The sequence below is a fragment of the Phasianus colchicus genome, chromosome 12 (genome assembly GCF_987193195.1).
Source record: "Phasianus colchicus chromosome 12, bPhaCol1.hap1.1, whole genome shotgun sequence".
NCBI classification, from domain to species: Eukaryota; Metazoa; Chordata; class Aves; order Galliformes; family Phasianidae; genus Phasianus; species Phasianus colchicus.
Window position 1 is genome coordinate 3367462 of NC_143447.1, and position 16110 is coordinate 3383571.

General features: G+C 43.7%; 1 protein-coding gene across 8 annotated transcripts in view; it reads left to right on the forward strand.

Moving 5' to 3' along the window:
- Window positions 1–16105, forward strand: part of PEAK1 (pseudopodium enriched atypical kinase 1) — a 94987-nt gene extending 78882 nt beyond the window's left edge. For all 8 annotated transcript variants that reach the window (XM_090148673.1, XM_090148672.1, XM_090148670.1 and 5 more), the window contains 2 exons: window positions 2180–2928; window positions 10917–16105. In XM_090148673.1, coding sequence (XP_090004799.1) covers window positions 2180–2928; window positions 10917–12068 — 1901 coding nt within the window. In that variant the 3' untranslated portion in view covers window positions 12069–16105. The remainder of the gene's footprint in view (window positions 1–2179; window positions 2929–10916) is intronic.
- Window positions 16106–16110: the final 5 nt, after the last annotated feature.

The window sequence follows — 16110 nt, forward strand, 5'->3', positions numbered from 1 at the left end:
GAGCAAAGAACTGCTGCATAAGACGACGTGTTTGAATCAGCAAGAAAAATGGACCCCAAGTAGAAGTGAACTTGTCTCAGTGTTGTGCATTTGGATGTGTGATTCCGGCACGCAGATATCAGCTCTGCTTCCAACTGTGAATCGTGGCACTCCTCACAAAAACTGCATTTCTGATGCAGTTTCTTTCCTGCTCAGCTGGCAGCAGTGTTAGGGGCTGAGGAGGGCGAGGGGAGCAGGCTGTGTAGGGCACACACACTGCAGTACAAAGGTCAGAAAGGAGCAGCAGAGGATCCCGAGTGTTAATTTTTTTTTAAGTGACCTTCACGATGGTGTGAGAGAGATACACAGGGATTCTCCAGTCTTTCCAGCCTTTGAACATTTTATTATATGTGAGCTAAAAAGCGGGAGCTGTTCCCACGGGAGCAGTCCTATGCAATTTTTCCTGACAGTCAGGCTGAAAAGATCCACAACCAATGCAAATACCAAGTTAACAGAATTTCCTGCTCAAGATGCAGTTTGTAAACATTGGAATATCCAGGCTTATCACAAAATCCATCTGGCTTCTCTGGGGGTTTCTTGAGCTTAAACAAAAGATAGAGATATGACTGTCGCTTCTGATGTCTCCTTGGAATGACTGAAAAGAGAATGAATGTTAGAAATTGAAGGCTCAAGACTGTTCTGTTTGTGGATATGGTTCTCTCTTTAAGGATTCAGCACGTACCATATCTTACCAGGGCAGTCAAACATATTTCTATGGGCTGTTCCCTTCTTGGTAAAGATGCTCAGCCGAAATTCTGCAGTGCACAGTCATGTTTCATGGCTGCTGTGCTACAGCTGTAGATATCAGCTCCCCACCTCACTGTGATTGTCAGTGATCCTCATAGCAGCAGGAGAAAACGTATGGAATAATTCTTCTGAAAACAACAGTTGATTATTAAGAGGGGAAAAGTCTCATTTTGATCTGTGTGACAACTGTTCAATTGTCCCAAGCAGCAGCAAGTTGATCATTCATTGGTCTGTTGAGCTGTTGGTTGGTTTGTTGGTTTTGATTTACTTCTCTTGTATCGGTGTCAGTTATTCTTTATTTCCAAGAACTCTGGCAGTTATTAAACATAATTATCCACTCCAAAATCCATCCAAAACACAGCAGCAGCAGCTTATCTTCTCTGGAAGCACGCACCTTCAAACTGGTCTCTCTGTGGAAATCCCATGCGTTGGTACATGAAACTGCTGTGTGGAATCTCTGGACTGAATCTCTGTCAGGGTGTCTGTGAACTCAGTATTGCCAGCAAGGGGGCCTGTGGCCAGTCAGGAAAGGAAGCCTATTTGAGAACAGTCTGGGTGGGGATGGGTGGCTTTTCTAAATTGGTGGGTAAAAGATATTTATGGTTTTGTAATATCAAACTATGATCCTGCTCTCTCTGAAACCAGTAGCAACATGCTTGTCAACCTCTGTGAAAGGAGGTGCAACTTCCTTGTTTTCAACTAACGCGTCTGCTAGAGCAATCTTACCTCTCTGACACATCTGCTGAAGCTGTTACATTACAGTGTTTGTCTGGGAATTGTTCTGTTCCACCTTGTGAAACAATGCTTTCAGCCCCTTTAGCACATTTCACATCAAAGCGATCGAGTTCCTTAGAAACTGTTATGAGGATATATAAAAAAGATCACCTCGCTTTCTAGAGAAATGTACCTTCACAGAAATAGTACACAGAGCCACTCAGCAGCACCCACCCCTCGCTTCAGTCCATCGGAATAGGAAGTAAAGGATCCCATTACAGATGTTTGGCTGCAGACGGAACTGAGGGAGCCTGAGCGTAACGACTGAAGCTGAAATTGGCCAGAGTGCCAAAACTCATTTTTGGGTTTTGCTTGCACATTTTGTAATTGGTGCTACGTGATATAAAATGCAAGCAGTGTCAGCACTGGAACTGATTTTAATACACATGCCAAGGTCAAAGAAAGACTGGCTGTATGTGATAATAGATGCACGGTGCTGACTTAGTCCTTTTGCTTTCTCATTAGTTCAGGTATGTATGCAGCTATTGTCCAAATGGGAGGAGGGGGTTCTAGTCAGCTTCTTTCTTTTCCCTTCTTAAACTTGTTCGCATAGTGCAAATATGAGCAGCAGATGCAAAGCACTTTAATCTTGAGTTACTGTTATTTTCTTATCTCACAGGACAGTCCAGGGCAGCCATGATACCTCCAAAACAGCCGAGGCAGCCGAAGGGAGCTTTGGACGATGCCATTGCCTTTGGAGGAATAGTAGAGCAGGAGACACTGAACAACTTACAACCAACACCACCTCCACTGCCGAAAAAGACGATTTTGAGAGCTAACACAGAGCCCAGTCCCAGAGATCTCCAGAAGCAAGCTCTTGAGAACAATCTGTGCATTGTGGCCAATCCCACCTATGACATTGACACCAACTGGGAGGCGAGCAGCGCCTGCTCCTCGGTCAGCTTGGAGCTCAAGGCGCTGGACAACGAGTCGGGAGATTCCTTGGACAGACCTACAGAAAAGTTAAGGACAACCACCTCAGCAACTAACAGTGTTTCCAGCCTAACCACTATCAGTATTAAGGACCGCTGTTCCAATAGCATGGAGTCTCTGACGGGGAGACGTATCTCGCAGTCTAAGCAGAGCAGAGGTGTCCAGAAGCCACAGAGGCAAGCACTTTATCGAGGAATTGAAAATCGAGAAGAAGTGGTAGGTAAAATCCGAAACCTTCACACCGATTCGCTGAAGAAGCTGGCACTTAAATGTGAAGATTTGTTCATGGCCGGACAAAAAGACCAGCTGCGATTTGGAGTAGACAGCTGGTCGGATTTCAGGCTCACCAGCGACAAGCCATGCTGTGAGGCAGGTGATGCAGTTTACTACCCGGCTTCTTATGCAAAAGATCCTCTCAACAACTACGCGGTCAAGGTAAGAGGGGTTTTGAATAGTGGTGACCCTAGACATCAGTGACAAATTGTAACAACGATAACCATGATTGCAATGCCCCCAGGTGTGGTTGGTCCTACAGCATTACTTGTAACGTTGCATGAAAAATAAGAATCCCAAGACAAAGGGACAAAGGTTTTTCCTTCTGTCAGGAGCCACGTCTGGCATTGGTACCTGCTGTTGAAATTTCATCTCTTTTTATTGCAACTCCAAAATTATTAAAAGAAGATCAGTGCAACTCGGTCTTTAGCAGGATCATTGTTCAGCGAAATATTGAAGAGAAAGCTGTATTATTTTAAGGCTGGTGAGCACTTTTCTGGGAATTTGTTGTACTAAATATTCACCTGCACGCAGATTAACCTGTGTTCAAATACTAAATCTGACAATAATAAATCAGCACTCTTAATTATGGAAGACTTAAATTTTTTCCACTTCTAGAGCCGTGTAGTTTTAAATGCAAACTCCAGAGCTGTATGTCTTTCTGTTGCCATACTGATTCTTAAATTGTCACGACCAGCCTTTCAAAATCTGTCTGGCCATCATTGCTACCTTATGAACTATAGCATGAAAATGATAAAAAAGCTGAACTTGTCCATTTTGGCTTTGTTGCCTTTTGCTAAAGAAACAATTGATTTGTGATTAGGTGGTTGTTCAGCAAGTCCATAAAAGAAGTGAGATTTACTGGACTTACAGCTCTACATTAATGGACAGTTGGCAGCTATCTCGCTAGGTGTTGATACTTCATAGGTTTTATATTGGTTATTTTTTCTGAGCTCTGCCTCTCTCCAGTTCTCAGTGTTTATGGGGTAGGAGGACAGTGAGAAAGACAGCTGAGAGTCATGGGTCCATCAGACTTCCTGTATGTCCTTGAGCAAATCACTGACCTCCTGCCTCCTCCTCGTTGAAACTGAGATAAAGCAGTTATTACCCAGCACAGGTGTGAGACATAAGTCATTATTCCTCATAGAGCACGTTGACATTCTCAGAAAGGTGCTGTTTTAAGGGAACAAAACATTGCTGTCACTCCTGCATGACTGCTTACAGGAAAGATAAGTGAATAACAGAAAGGTAAGGTTGTTGCAACTGACACCTTCATCTGAAAGGGCATTTTTTCAAGGCAGATTTGTGGGCACAGTCATTTGCATTTCTGTGGTAACCAAGGCCCTCCTCTGGGAAAGATTTGAAGTTAGATACGGATGCTGTGTGGATGCCATGCCCAGTGGTACAAAGCAGCTGAGAAAAGATCATGAATAAGATGGTGAATTTATCTGCCAATCTGGTCTGGTTGCAGAATCGAGTTTGGTGTTACTCAGCTTCAATACAGTGATACAAACAACACTGCTTCTGGGACTCAAAGTTGTAATTTTCTACATGGGCAGATTTGGGTTATCACCACTGTGGTTCCTCTTCACACAGTGTGTGTGTGTGCCTTGAAAGTACTGCCTGACAGGCAGGACCCGTGCTTTTACTTAAAGCATTTAGGCAGAGGATAGACCCCTTGCACAAAGCCAGTAAGAGCAGAGCATGGCAACGCCATACGCTCAAATATTTTGCTATATTTTTTCCATACGTTGTTATGAAAAATAGTTCTCAGGCTACAAAAATGTATCATAGCAGAATAGATGTGACAGTCCCATGAGTGACGTGTCCATAACGGTATCATTGAGCTGGAGGTCACAGTGAGCTGTTGTGCTGTCATGTGAAGATGAGAAGTTATTCTGGGAAATGCCCTCCCCTGCAGTTGATGTGATATTGGAAGATAGTCTCACTACAGATAACCTTCTGATTTCTTTGTGAGCCAAGCAAGGCCCACGTACAGGATTACTGTTGTATTTTCATTTTCTCTTTCAGATTGGGCTCTCTTTAGTTCTACACTTCTATCTAACAAGAGTATCTAAGCAGTGCTTCTGTTACTTCTGTAGTGTTTCTGAAGTTACCCTCATAGGGCATCAACACAGAATCACAGAATGGCCAGCGTTGGAAGGGACCTCAAGGATCATGAATCTCCAACCCCCTGCCACATGCAGGGCCACCAACCTCCTCATTTAATGCCAGACCAGGCTGCCCAGGGCCCCATCCAACCTGGCCTTGAACACCTCCAGGGATGGACGGGGCATCCACAGCCTCTCTGGGCAGCTGTTCCAGCACCTCACCACTCTCTCTGTCAAGAACTTCCCCCTGACATCCAACCTAAATCTTCCCTCCCTCAACTTCAAACCATTTCCCCTCATCCTGCAGTTATCTACCCTTTCAAAGAGTTGATTCCCCTCCTGTCTGTAGGCTACCTTTAGGTACTGAAGGCTGCAATGAGGTCACCCCGCAGCCTTCTTTTCTCCAGGCTGAACAAGCCCAGCTCCCTCAGCCTGTCCTCATAGTGGAGGTGCTCCAGTCCCCTGATCATCTTCGTGGCCCTCCTCTGGACCCTCTCCAACAGCTCCCTGTCTTTTTTGTACTGGGGGCTCTACACTTGGATGCAGTACTGCAGATGGGGCCTCACAAGAGCAGAGTAGAGGGGAACAATCACCTCCCTGTCCCTGCTGGCCACTTCTTTGGTACTTGTTTTTATTATTGCATTCTCTATGCTAATACACTGAATTACACTGCCAACTTTAAACTACATTTAGGGGATCTCTCCCCTTATGATGAATTTCAGTACATTTCAACATTGTTTTAATGTCTGTTGCTGAGTTTGGCTTTGATTTACAAAAGGTTTTTTTACAAAATCTTCTAATGGGTTGCTCTTATATCACAGGGATTGTTGGAATTTAGTTTCAGATTTAGTACCAGATTTACTATCATGAGTACTTTTTGTATGAGCCAAATGATGTCATCATCTCCTCAAATAAATGCACGTTTCTGTCATTTTAACCCTCTTGCCCCAAAACAGAAATAAAGGCAGGATTGAGAACCAGTTTCCTCTACAAAGTGTACTGGACAAGTCCAGTTCTTACAATCCCTAAACAGACTTAATATGGCAGCAATATCCCAGGGATCTTAAAAAAACAGTAATAATGCAATTACACAGAATAAATAATGGTTAGACAGCGTTAATTAATGTGTCAGTGAAGTGGAAGGAAACAACTTCTACTTTCGGTATCAAACCCTCAAGGAAATGATAGTGCAATATAATAGGCACGCACAGTAATCATGGTTCAGAGTCCATGCAAATGTAAGGAAATCAAAGAGCTGAGGTTATGGCCTCCACCACACGTGGTCTGGCCATAGGGTCAGGTAGGATAACAGGACTTGCAGAGGTACAAACAGCTCCAAACGAGCAATTAAAAATACATTGTTTTGATTGCTTCAGGGTGGCAGAATTTCTTCGTGCAGTGAAACATTTCTGCTAAGGTTCCCGTTCCGTGTATAAAGTAGAGCAGTGCAGAAATAACTGGTGTTGGCTGACAGTTTCCTAGTTGCAGCTGGCAATTATATTCCAGTTATATTTGGTTTGTCACTTGGTGTGCTGTGTTTGGTGGTTTCCTAGTGGAGCCTGCAGAACTTTTCTCAAATGTCACCCCAGAACGTCATGCTGCAGATCAAAATAAAGCCACCCACATTAAACTTCAGCCCCTTCCAAGATCAGTTCTAATAGAGCAGAATTCTGCGTTCTGGCACATCATTAAAAAGTCAAAGCTCTGTTTCGAGGCCAGATCAAGAAAATGAGGTCAATCAGAGATCAAACTGGCCTCCTCGGAAAGAAAACATTGTGCCAAGAACAAGCTATCAATTTGGGATTAGCAAGCTTTCATTCTACACAGAATTTCATTTGCAGTTGTCCCTGTGTGTAATACAACAGAGCAGCACAGATGGTGCAGCCTTTGTGATCTTCTGTGTTTCTCATTTTCAGCACTTGTAAATTCATTTCCCACAATATTCATCTTACTTTAAATTCACCGATGCCCTGTAAAATGCATAGGACAGAGTGGAAATGAGATTCCCTGCTGGTGAAATGGAAGCCAGCCTATGGCGCAGTAGGCTACATAGTGGATCCATAATGGAAAAATAAAAGTTAATGCAGAACAAGTTTTAAGAACTCTGAAACATTAAAATCTTGCTTCTTTGTGAAGGAGAAAAAGAAAAAAAAAATTATATATATATATATATATTGAACTGGCAGTATATAAAGAATTTTGTCCTGTCCAAATAAACACGACCAAAGTTTGGTTCCTGTGGATGTACTGAAGAGAAGACCAGTACATACCAAGTCTGAGATCACCCCGTGAGACAAGTCTGTGGGGCCAGACCACATGCATCCCTGGGTCCTAAGGGAGCTGGCTGATGTGGTTACTGAGCTGCTTTCCATCGTATTTGAAAAGCTGAGGCTGTCAGGTGAAATCCCCCATGACTGAAAAAGGGGAAACATCACTGCCATTTATAAGAAAGGGAGGGATGAGGGGCTGGGGAACTACAGGCTGGTGAGCCTCACATCTGTACTTGGGAAGATCGTGGAACAGCTTCACCTGGAAGACATATCCAGGCACATGAGGGATGAGCAGGTGATCTGAGACAGCCAGCACGGCTTCAGCAAGGGCAGATCATGCCTGACCAATCTGATGGCCTTCTGTGAAGGAGAGACGCCATCAGTGGACATAGGGAAAGCAACCAATGTCATCTGTGTGGACTTCTGCAAGGCCTTTTTCATGCTTTTCCACCACATCCTTATCTCTGACTTGGAGAGAGGTGGATTTGAAGGGTAGATTGTTCAGTGGATAAGAAATTGGTTGGAAGGTCACAGCCAGAGGGTTGTGGTCAATGGCTCTGTGTCCAGTTGGGAAGATTTAGATTGGATGTCAGTCACTGAGAGAGTGGTGAGGTGCTGGAACAGGCTGCCCAGAGGGGCTGTGCCTGACCCATCCCTGCAGGTGTTCAAGGTTGGATGGGGCTCTCTGGGCAATCTGATCGATCTAATGCTTGATCTAGCTGTTGGTACCCAGGCTGCAGCAGGGGGGATCAGAACTTGGAGATCCTTGAGGTCCCTTCCAACCCAAGCCATTCTGTGGTACCAGCGAAAAGGGAGGTGGAAAATTCCCATTCCTTCATACTCGTATCTCTCTTCTTTCATCTCACTGCTTTCTTGCATCATAAGGAAGGGCTTTCTACTAACGTTGCTTCACCTTTTGAACAGCCAGCCCATTATCAGCATTAGAAAGAAGGCTTGCCAAATTCAGGTCAGCCTCTTTCTTCATAGCTTAGAAAAAGCAACAGGATTTCTGCATACGTTTTTTTAACAATAGGTGACTGGAACAGACAAATCACACACAGAAAACTGGGTTGGATATTAACTCACGGTTTTGAGATAGCATTAACCATCCCCAACAGAAAAGCTCTGTATCAGCTTCTTTTGCAATTCATCACTGTCTAAAATACTTGTTAATGAGTCTATCAGATTTCACAACCTGGCCCCTAAATGTTTTCAAAGGTAAATATAGACTTTGCTTGCCTAACTTACTTTGCTTCATTTACTTTGCAAATTATGAATCTCAGTCATTCAGATTATAGTTGTAGATGATGGTGGGGTTGTTCCAATACAAAATGCAAAGGCTTGTGTTATTAAACATTAATGGTATTAAAGGCCAGCATTCACTGCTCTGTTTCAAATTTGGAAGATAAAAGTTCAGACTATAAAGTGCAACATAGAAAATAATAAAACAGCACAAAAAGTTTCTTAGCCCTTATTATTTCTGACTCCATTTGATCTAGTGAAAGTTAGTAAATGAAATTTCATTCTCTCAGCTGACTTAGAACCAATCAGTAGGAAAATATTGTGTGTCTCCACTGCTTGCAGCACATTTTCCCCATTCTGGTGAAGTATTGATACAGTGAGAATCTGAATTCTGCAGTCTGAAAGCCCAGTACTTACCTGGACTCATGCATCTGTATTTCAGCAGGAGAATGAAGAGTAATCAGACACTTAAAAGCACATCACATTACTGCTGGTCTTTCTTTTATTCACTGCTTTATGAATTCAGACAGGTGTCTGATTCATACTGCAGTCTGTAGCTGCTGTTTCCAGACGGTTTAGCTTTCCATTCCTGTTTGTCAATTACAGAACATTTAGTGTACAAATTTCAGTGTTTGTGGAGTCACCAATTTAATCAGCCTTAAATAAAGCAGCTGCCTTTTCCACTTCTCACATCGTGTTGTTTGTAAACAAAAAGCAAGAGGCAGGAAATACATCTCTAATCAGATTTCAGCTTTCGTGTTTCAGTAGATAACAGTATGCTTGTTCATGTGCCCATATACTTGCATGTATTGAACAAGAGAAATGAGAGGAGTGTCCAAAAGCTGTCGTTGCTGGGCATTTGTGGGATTACAGTTTGGTTTTATTGTCTTCTTTAACAACAGAATAAGGATGGAAAAGCTGTTTTCATGAAAGCAGTCGCTTTGGTATTGATTTTAATCAAAATACCATTTGGTCTTCTAATTGCTGTTCCGTTGATACAAAGATAACCTCTAAAAGTCCCTGCAGTAGGCATGGAATTAGCATCTCCATTTTCGATGGAGTCTGAAACAAAATCTCTTATTTAAGAGCTGGTGCTGGGGGACATTTGGCTGTGCTGTGGATTCTGACTCTATCACTGACAGTGATGGGAAGGTTTTTTTGCACAACAGTAACAGTGGAATCAGTAACTTTTTCACCCTTGGAGGGATAACGGTGATTATTATATGTAAGGTTCTGTTCTCCTTGGTGCTGGAGAGGTCTTAAATGGAAGAAAACCCAGAAAAGAGCAGCAAGAAGCACAGGGTTAGGAATAACGCTAAGAGTAATGAGGGCTGGCTGTTTTCCAAATGCAGAACAGTTACATTTTCCTGAGTGTAAAAGTGCAGTGTTAAACGATGGAAATCAATCATTTTTAGTATCAGTTAGGATAGGACAATCAGATTGATTGAAAGTAAAACAGAATTGAAAAGCAGGGAAAAAAAATGAGGGGAGATAGAGGACGCCTCCCTTCCAGGGTGCTGTAAGTAGGCTGGGAAGGCATTTCATAGGGATCATCCAGCTGGCAACGTACAGCTCTAACCTTGTAAAGGTTAAAACATGCACTTACAGGCTCTGCACAGTCTCGGTGAAGTTAGCAGAACTGTGGTTAACAGGCAGCAGTCAACACAGATGAGTCTCTGTGGGACTGCAGTTTTGATGAGTAAATGCCTTAGAACAGAGCCCCCAACAGAGGTGGTCCAGTGGCTGTCATGAGGAGATTGGAGCTTCCAGTTGTTATGACAGTGCACGCAATTAATAAGGATAATTATGGTGATCGTGTACATATCAAGATCTTTCTGGGCAGCAATGAGATATGGCTTAACAGAGCAAAATGTTAAGTGTGTGCTTAGGATGCTGACAAATGATTGAAAGCAGTTAAGGTACCATTTTCTAATGAGTTTGCTGAGCCAGAGCAAATCTCTCCATCCCCCCCACACACACCTGACTGAAGAGATGATTTTTTAGTGTGTAGGATATCAGTTTCCAATTACAGTGGGCAAGGAGCATGCATCCAGTTATTTAGCTCAGCTGATAGGTGGTAACTTGTTATGCCACTCTGAGTCATGCAATCGTCTGATGTTCAGATCTTCTATGCATATTTATTTATAAATATTAGTGCTGTTATTTTGTTGTTGTTGCTCAAGCTTCATACAAAGCTGAGGGAAGAACAGGAAATAAAATTATATGGATAAACAACTGACTGTATTGTAGGTTTCACTGCAAAGTTACCGTATATCAGCTGCTCTTCTGACTGGAAGCACAACATGCCTGAATTGTATTTTCCAGGCAGTATTACATGCACAGGGTGAGCTGCTTGCACATATTGATCTGCAGCTACAGACCCAATCCAATGCAACACATTCATGTGCCAAGGTCAGTTCAACACAAAGTCCTTGTATTACAGTGCTAGACTGTAGACACATTACAAAAAGGATGTAGAATTTACAAATGAATTGTTATATCTGTTGTGTTTATTTTCTTCCCCCAGATTTGTAAGAGCAAAGCGAAGGAGTCCCAGCAGTATTATCACAGCCTGTCTATCCGGCAGAGTCTGGCTATCAACTTTAACATCCAGCAGGATTGTGGCCATTTCCTTGCTGAAGTGCCAGTTCGCCTCCTTCCGTGGGAAGATACCGATGCACCAGAGGTGGAAGAAGAGCAAGAAGAAGAGCAAGAACCTGAGCAAAAGAACGGAGGCTCTCCTTCCAATCCAGAGGCTTCGCAGAAGGACAGCTCAAGTAACCAGGGGACCATCAGCAAGCCACGCAGCCGTGTTGTAGTCATCACACGAGAGGTGCCGTACTTAACAGTGGCAGATTTTGTGCGAGAGTCTGCTCCTCGCCATGCCAAAAGCCCAGATTTATATGAGAGGCAGGTCTGTCTTCTCCTCTTACAGCTGTGTTTGGGCCTGGAGCACCTGAAACCCTATCACATCACACACTGTGATCTGCGCCTAGAGAACCTGCTGCTGGTTCATTCTAGACCAGGAGGCAGCCCTCTGAGCTCTGAGTCTGTGGAGCCCAGTCCCAACACTGCTTGCCCAGCCAGGTTGATAGTGAGCAATTTCTCACAGGCCAAGCAGAAGAGTCATATGGTAGATCCTGAGGTCCTACGGGATCAGTCCCGCCTGGCTCCAGAAATCATCACTGCGACGCAGTACAAAAAGTGCGATGAATTTCAGACTGGCATCCTTATCTACGAAATGCTGCACTTACCCAATCCCTTCGATGAGAATCCAGAGCTGAAGGAGAAGGAATACACTCATGCTGATCTCCCCAAGATCCCTTGCCGCTCCCTCTACTCTCAAGGGCTTCAACAACTTGCCAGCTGCTTGCTGAATCCCAACCCCTCTGAGAGGATCCTGATATCAGAAGCCAAGGGAATCCTTCAGTGTTTGCTTTGGGGTCCACGCGAGGACTTGTTCCACGCTCTAAGAACATCTTCCAACCCAGCCCGGAAAGATGCTGTACTTCAGAACTGGCTGGACATCAAAAGGACGCTGCTGATGATAAAGTTTGCAGAGAAGTCCTTTGACAGGGACTGTGGAGTGATTCTGGAAGACTGGCTGTGTTGTCAATATCTGGCTTTTGCGACCGTAGACTCGCTTCATCGCATTGTGAGAATCATGCAGCGGCACTAGTTTATAGGACCTGTTGCTTTTTGCGAAGCACCTCCAGCCCAGCCCTCACTCCAGCCTGCCCTAGGGCTCACACTTTGAACAAGTGTTTAAAAAAAGGCCTAGATGTCAAAGCCAGCAACTCTGAGCAAATAGGTTCTAATTGGAGAGATTGCCTCCTGTACCCAGTATGACAGAACTTTTGCTTTTTTGCCAAGCCTCTTAGGGATTCGTTTTATACATACGACTGCATTTGGATCAGACACTTTGTAGCTAGATAAATATCTGGATGAAAAGGAGAGCAAACTTCGATACCACTATTTCTATAACTACAGTAAACAAATTGCCCTCCTCTTCTGGGTAGCTTCTGCCATTTCTGTATGTAGCATTGGTAGTGAATAGCAGTGACCTTTAGCAGAGATGAATTAGTTGTAAATGGGAGATGGATGACCCACATTGCCCCACTGCTTTCGTTCCACATCCCATGCAAAATTTCTTTTCACCTGGTCCCCCACAGCTGGGCTGGACTCTTCTTTCCTTTGGGCTCAACCAAACGGATTCTCCTCTCTCTCTTACATTTTATGCCTTCTTTTTTCCTTGCAGGTGTGGTTGTCCTGCTGATTGCACCCATGTCAGCAGGCAGTAAGCATCCTTGCTTTGTTCTCTTCCCTCCCCTCTGCCTGACACACTGCCTACCCGCATCCTTTCTAATCTCATCCTTGATTTCAGCAACGTTGCCTTAATTGGACTGTTATCCTTGGCTTAAGAGCTCTGCATTAAAAAGCAGAATATGCACACTTAGTCTATCCTGTTTCCCCTACTTGACGCTCACCAGTCTGGACAGCTGATGTACTGTAGCTATAACCACATTTATACCATAAAAATACAACACATGGTGGGCAATTGAAATTCCCCTTCCATCGCATAAGGCACTAAAGCCTGACTTGAAACGGACAGGCCATGTATAATCTTCTCTGACAATCACTGCTATGAATTGGGGTTGAAAATAACAGCCACCTCTTCTGTTTTATTTTGGTTTGCTCTTGTCACTTGTGCCATATTGCAAAGTGGGACTGAAATTGGCTCTGCTGGCATGTTGGCAGGAGATAGGAGTGTTTAGAGCTCGTCTGCGTGTAGCTAACAGGCCACATGGAGACACTTTTACTGCAGACACAGTTCTCTGATGGGTACAAACAAGGGGCAAAACCAGTGTTGTTTAATTATCGAGGGAGCTGTTAAGTTTGGCAGCCACAACTAACAGCGCCGTGATCCGCTTTTCCCACAGCGGTGTTTGGCTGCACTTCTCTTGTCTGCTGTAACCAGTGTATGCTCACGTTGCTATAGACAACACCCTGAAAATGGCACGCTGTCAGAATAGCTCGAAGATCATTGCAGGCAGGGTTTGGGACGAGAGCAGGAATTACTGAGAATGAGAAGCAAAATTTGAAAAAATTCAACCTGAAGGAGCTTTGCATTTTTAGAGACATCTGCTGACTTCCTTCCCTGACCCAATGGCTGTTTCCTCCAGAACCTCTGCAGTTGAACAGACGGTGTGTTTGCTCAGTATTGCTAGGCTCTGAATCGCTCTCTGAATCGCTCTGAAGAACTCATTTGGATGTAGAGGAACAAGTGATGCTGAATATTCTAACCCAGGTGATGGAAAGCAGACAGCCCTAGTTATGAGCCTGTGCTTCTCTTCTATGGATCTATGTGCAATTCTTGTATGTATTTTTTAAAGCTGTATGTTACAGTGTTCACTTTACACACCAGCCTTTACCGGATGCTAGATCTGCAGCCCCTTCCTTTACTTTCCTGGCACATAAATGCAGCTATCCATGTGTTCCTTTTATGGATGGATGTTTCATTTTAACTGTTAAAACTGTGAGGAATCAATTCACTTCAGCCTTGAAACAAATAGCCACTTTATACAGCGTATGCATGCTTGGACCAGATGCATGGAAACGGAACAAACAGTCCTGCAGGCTTAAGGTCAGCAAAACTAGCTCTGGATCCACACCATTCGTTTGGAGGGGTTGAAATTTCTGTGTTATTCTTCTCTGGCATCTCTCAGAGCTAAGCTGAGTACTGTGTAAGCCTACATCGATTGTGCTGTAGTATGTAGACAGTCTCTGTGACCTTTCTCAAGACTTCTTGAAACTTCTGATTATTATTCTTGTGTTTGATTCACCTGTATCAGTGAAGGATCAGGCAAGGATAAAGGGTAATATATTTTCATGTGATAGATATTTTTTCTTTCTTTTCTTGGCAAGAAGGTAAGGATGGCGGCATTGATGGGGGGAAAAAAAAGACTGTGCTTTAAAAGCCCAAGTGCAATGTATGTAGTTGAGATGCTTCGCTACATCAGGAAAGAAAGTTTCTATACTACTGCCGAGCAGCTTGTAGAAGAACCTTCACAAAGAATCACACACACGTTGGGTGCAGCCCTGCTTTACCTGGAGACAGGAGGGCAGTGCCCTCAGGGCTTACACACGCCGAGCACGACAAGCCGTGCATCCTGTCTGCTGGCTGTTAGTCGCAGTGCTGAGCTGAGAGCAGGGCTTCGTGTTCTCTGTGGTCTGGTTTGTGTTTGTTTCATAGTGCCTGCGCGCACATAACTTCTCACCCAACTCCTGTAGGCTGTTGGAGCAGTTCTTGGACCACTTGTCATTGCATGGGGCTCGTTCCTTGAAGCCAGTAGGTTTCTGTGTTTTGGGATTCACTTTCATGTCAACACGCACATGCAAAGTTGAATTTTGAATGTTTTACAACCATACGTATTTAAAGCAGCTGGTCCAAAGCCTTTGTATCTCTAGCTATCTACTTTCTGTTTGTATTTTTTGTGATGAACCAATACTCATTTTAACTCTGCAGTATAAGCAAGCATGGATAGATGTTCACTACCCATCCCTTCTTGTGCAGCACTGGGTAAACTTCAGCAATTTGTAATGTTGTGTGTTTTTCTTTAGAGAAGTCAAACACAACCTGGCCTGAGGTATTCCTTCGGGGAGCTTGAGGCTGACTTTGCAGGTGTGCCCATAACTCTGATGCTGGTATGGTAATGTTTGTGGTGGTCCTTCATCCTGGCAACAGATATTGCCACGTAAATATCCAAGAATGTATGCATTAAACTGATTGTAAACAGATCCTAAGAATGCTACAGCATAATTGCGGAGCAAAAGGAAAAAAACCCTTCTGTTTGCAGTTGAGATCCTGTGTATGGCAGGAGCAAAACCCCTGGCTGTGCATGTTTTAACTCACGTGGATACGTGCACAGATCTTGAATTTTTTAGCAGTCGCACTTTCAGTTGAGCTCAAGAAATAGGAAGAGCTGCAAATCTAAGATAACAGTATTGATTGTAAATATATATTTTTCTATTAATAAAAGCTGTCAGTCAGATATTTTTATCATGAACTCTAAAGAATTTTCCAGTGGAACTAACTTCTGGAAAATCACGTGCTTGCTTGAAGAACTATCATGAGTGGTTTCTGATCTCATTAGAGCCATTAAAACCCTCTCTAATGTAGCAGAGAGGGCACAGTGATTGGATTCACAACATGTAGTGCCTTGTCCAGAAACTCAAACGAAGCCGGTCAGTTGGTAGAAATCTTATTCTTCTTGTAATAGCCCTATAAATAATACTGCCCACGTTAAGATGCAGAAGAAATAAATAGATTAATAAATTAAATGCTGTACTTTGTACAATACTGAGTTGACCTATCCAATAAGATCTGTTTCTGAAGTTGCAGGCGGGTGAACAGGTTCTTCCCAGTCGCTTGTAGTACAGCATCAACCTGATTAACAACCAAAACTGTGGGCTTTCAGGTCTGGAACTGCATCTGCACAGGGAGAACAGGACGAGTCAATTGGTTAGACTGACGGCCGCATCAAAACAAGCCTAATGCTTTGACAATCTCAGCTCTAGGAGACGAGGAGCTGCATTAGTTTGGAAGGAGCAGTGAAGGTAAGGTGTGCTGATCCCGAGGGCAGTAGTGGATGTGCTGCACACCGTGCTCTGTGGATGAAATGAACACCTCTGGTAAAAGAGGGGTTCTGGAAAACCTACTC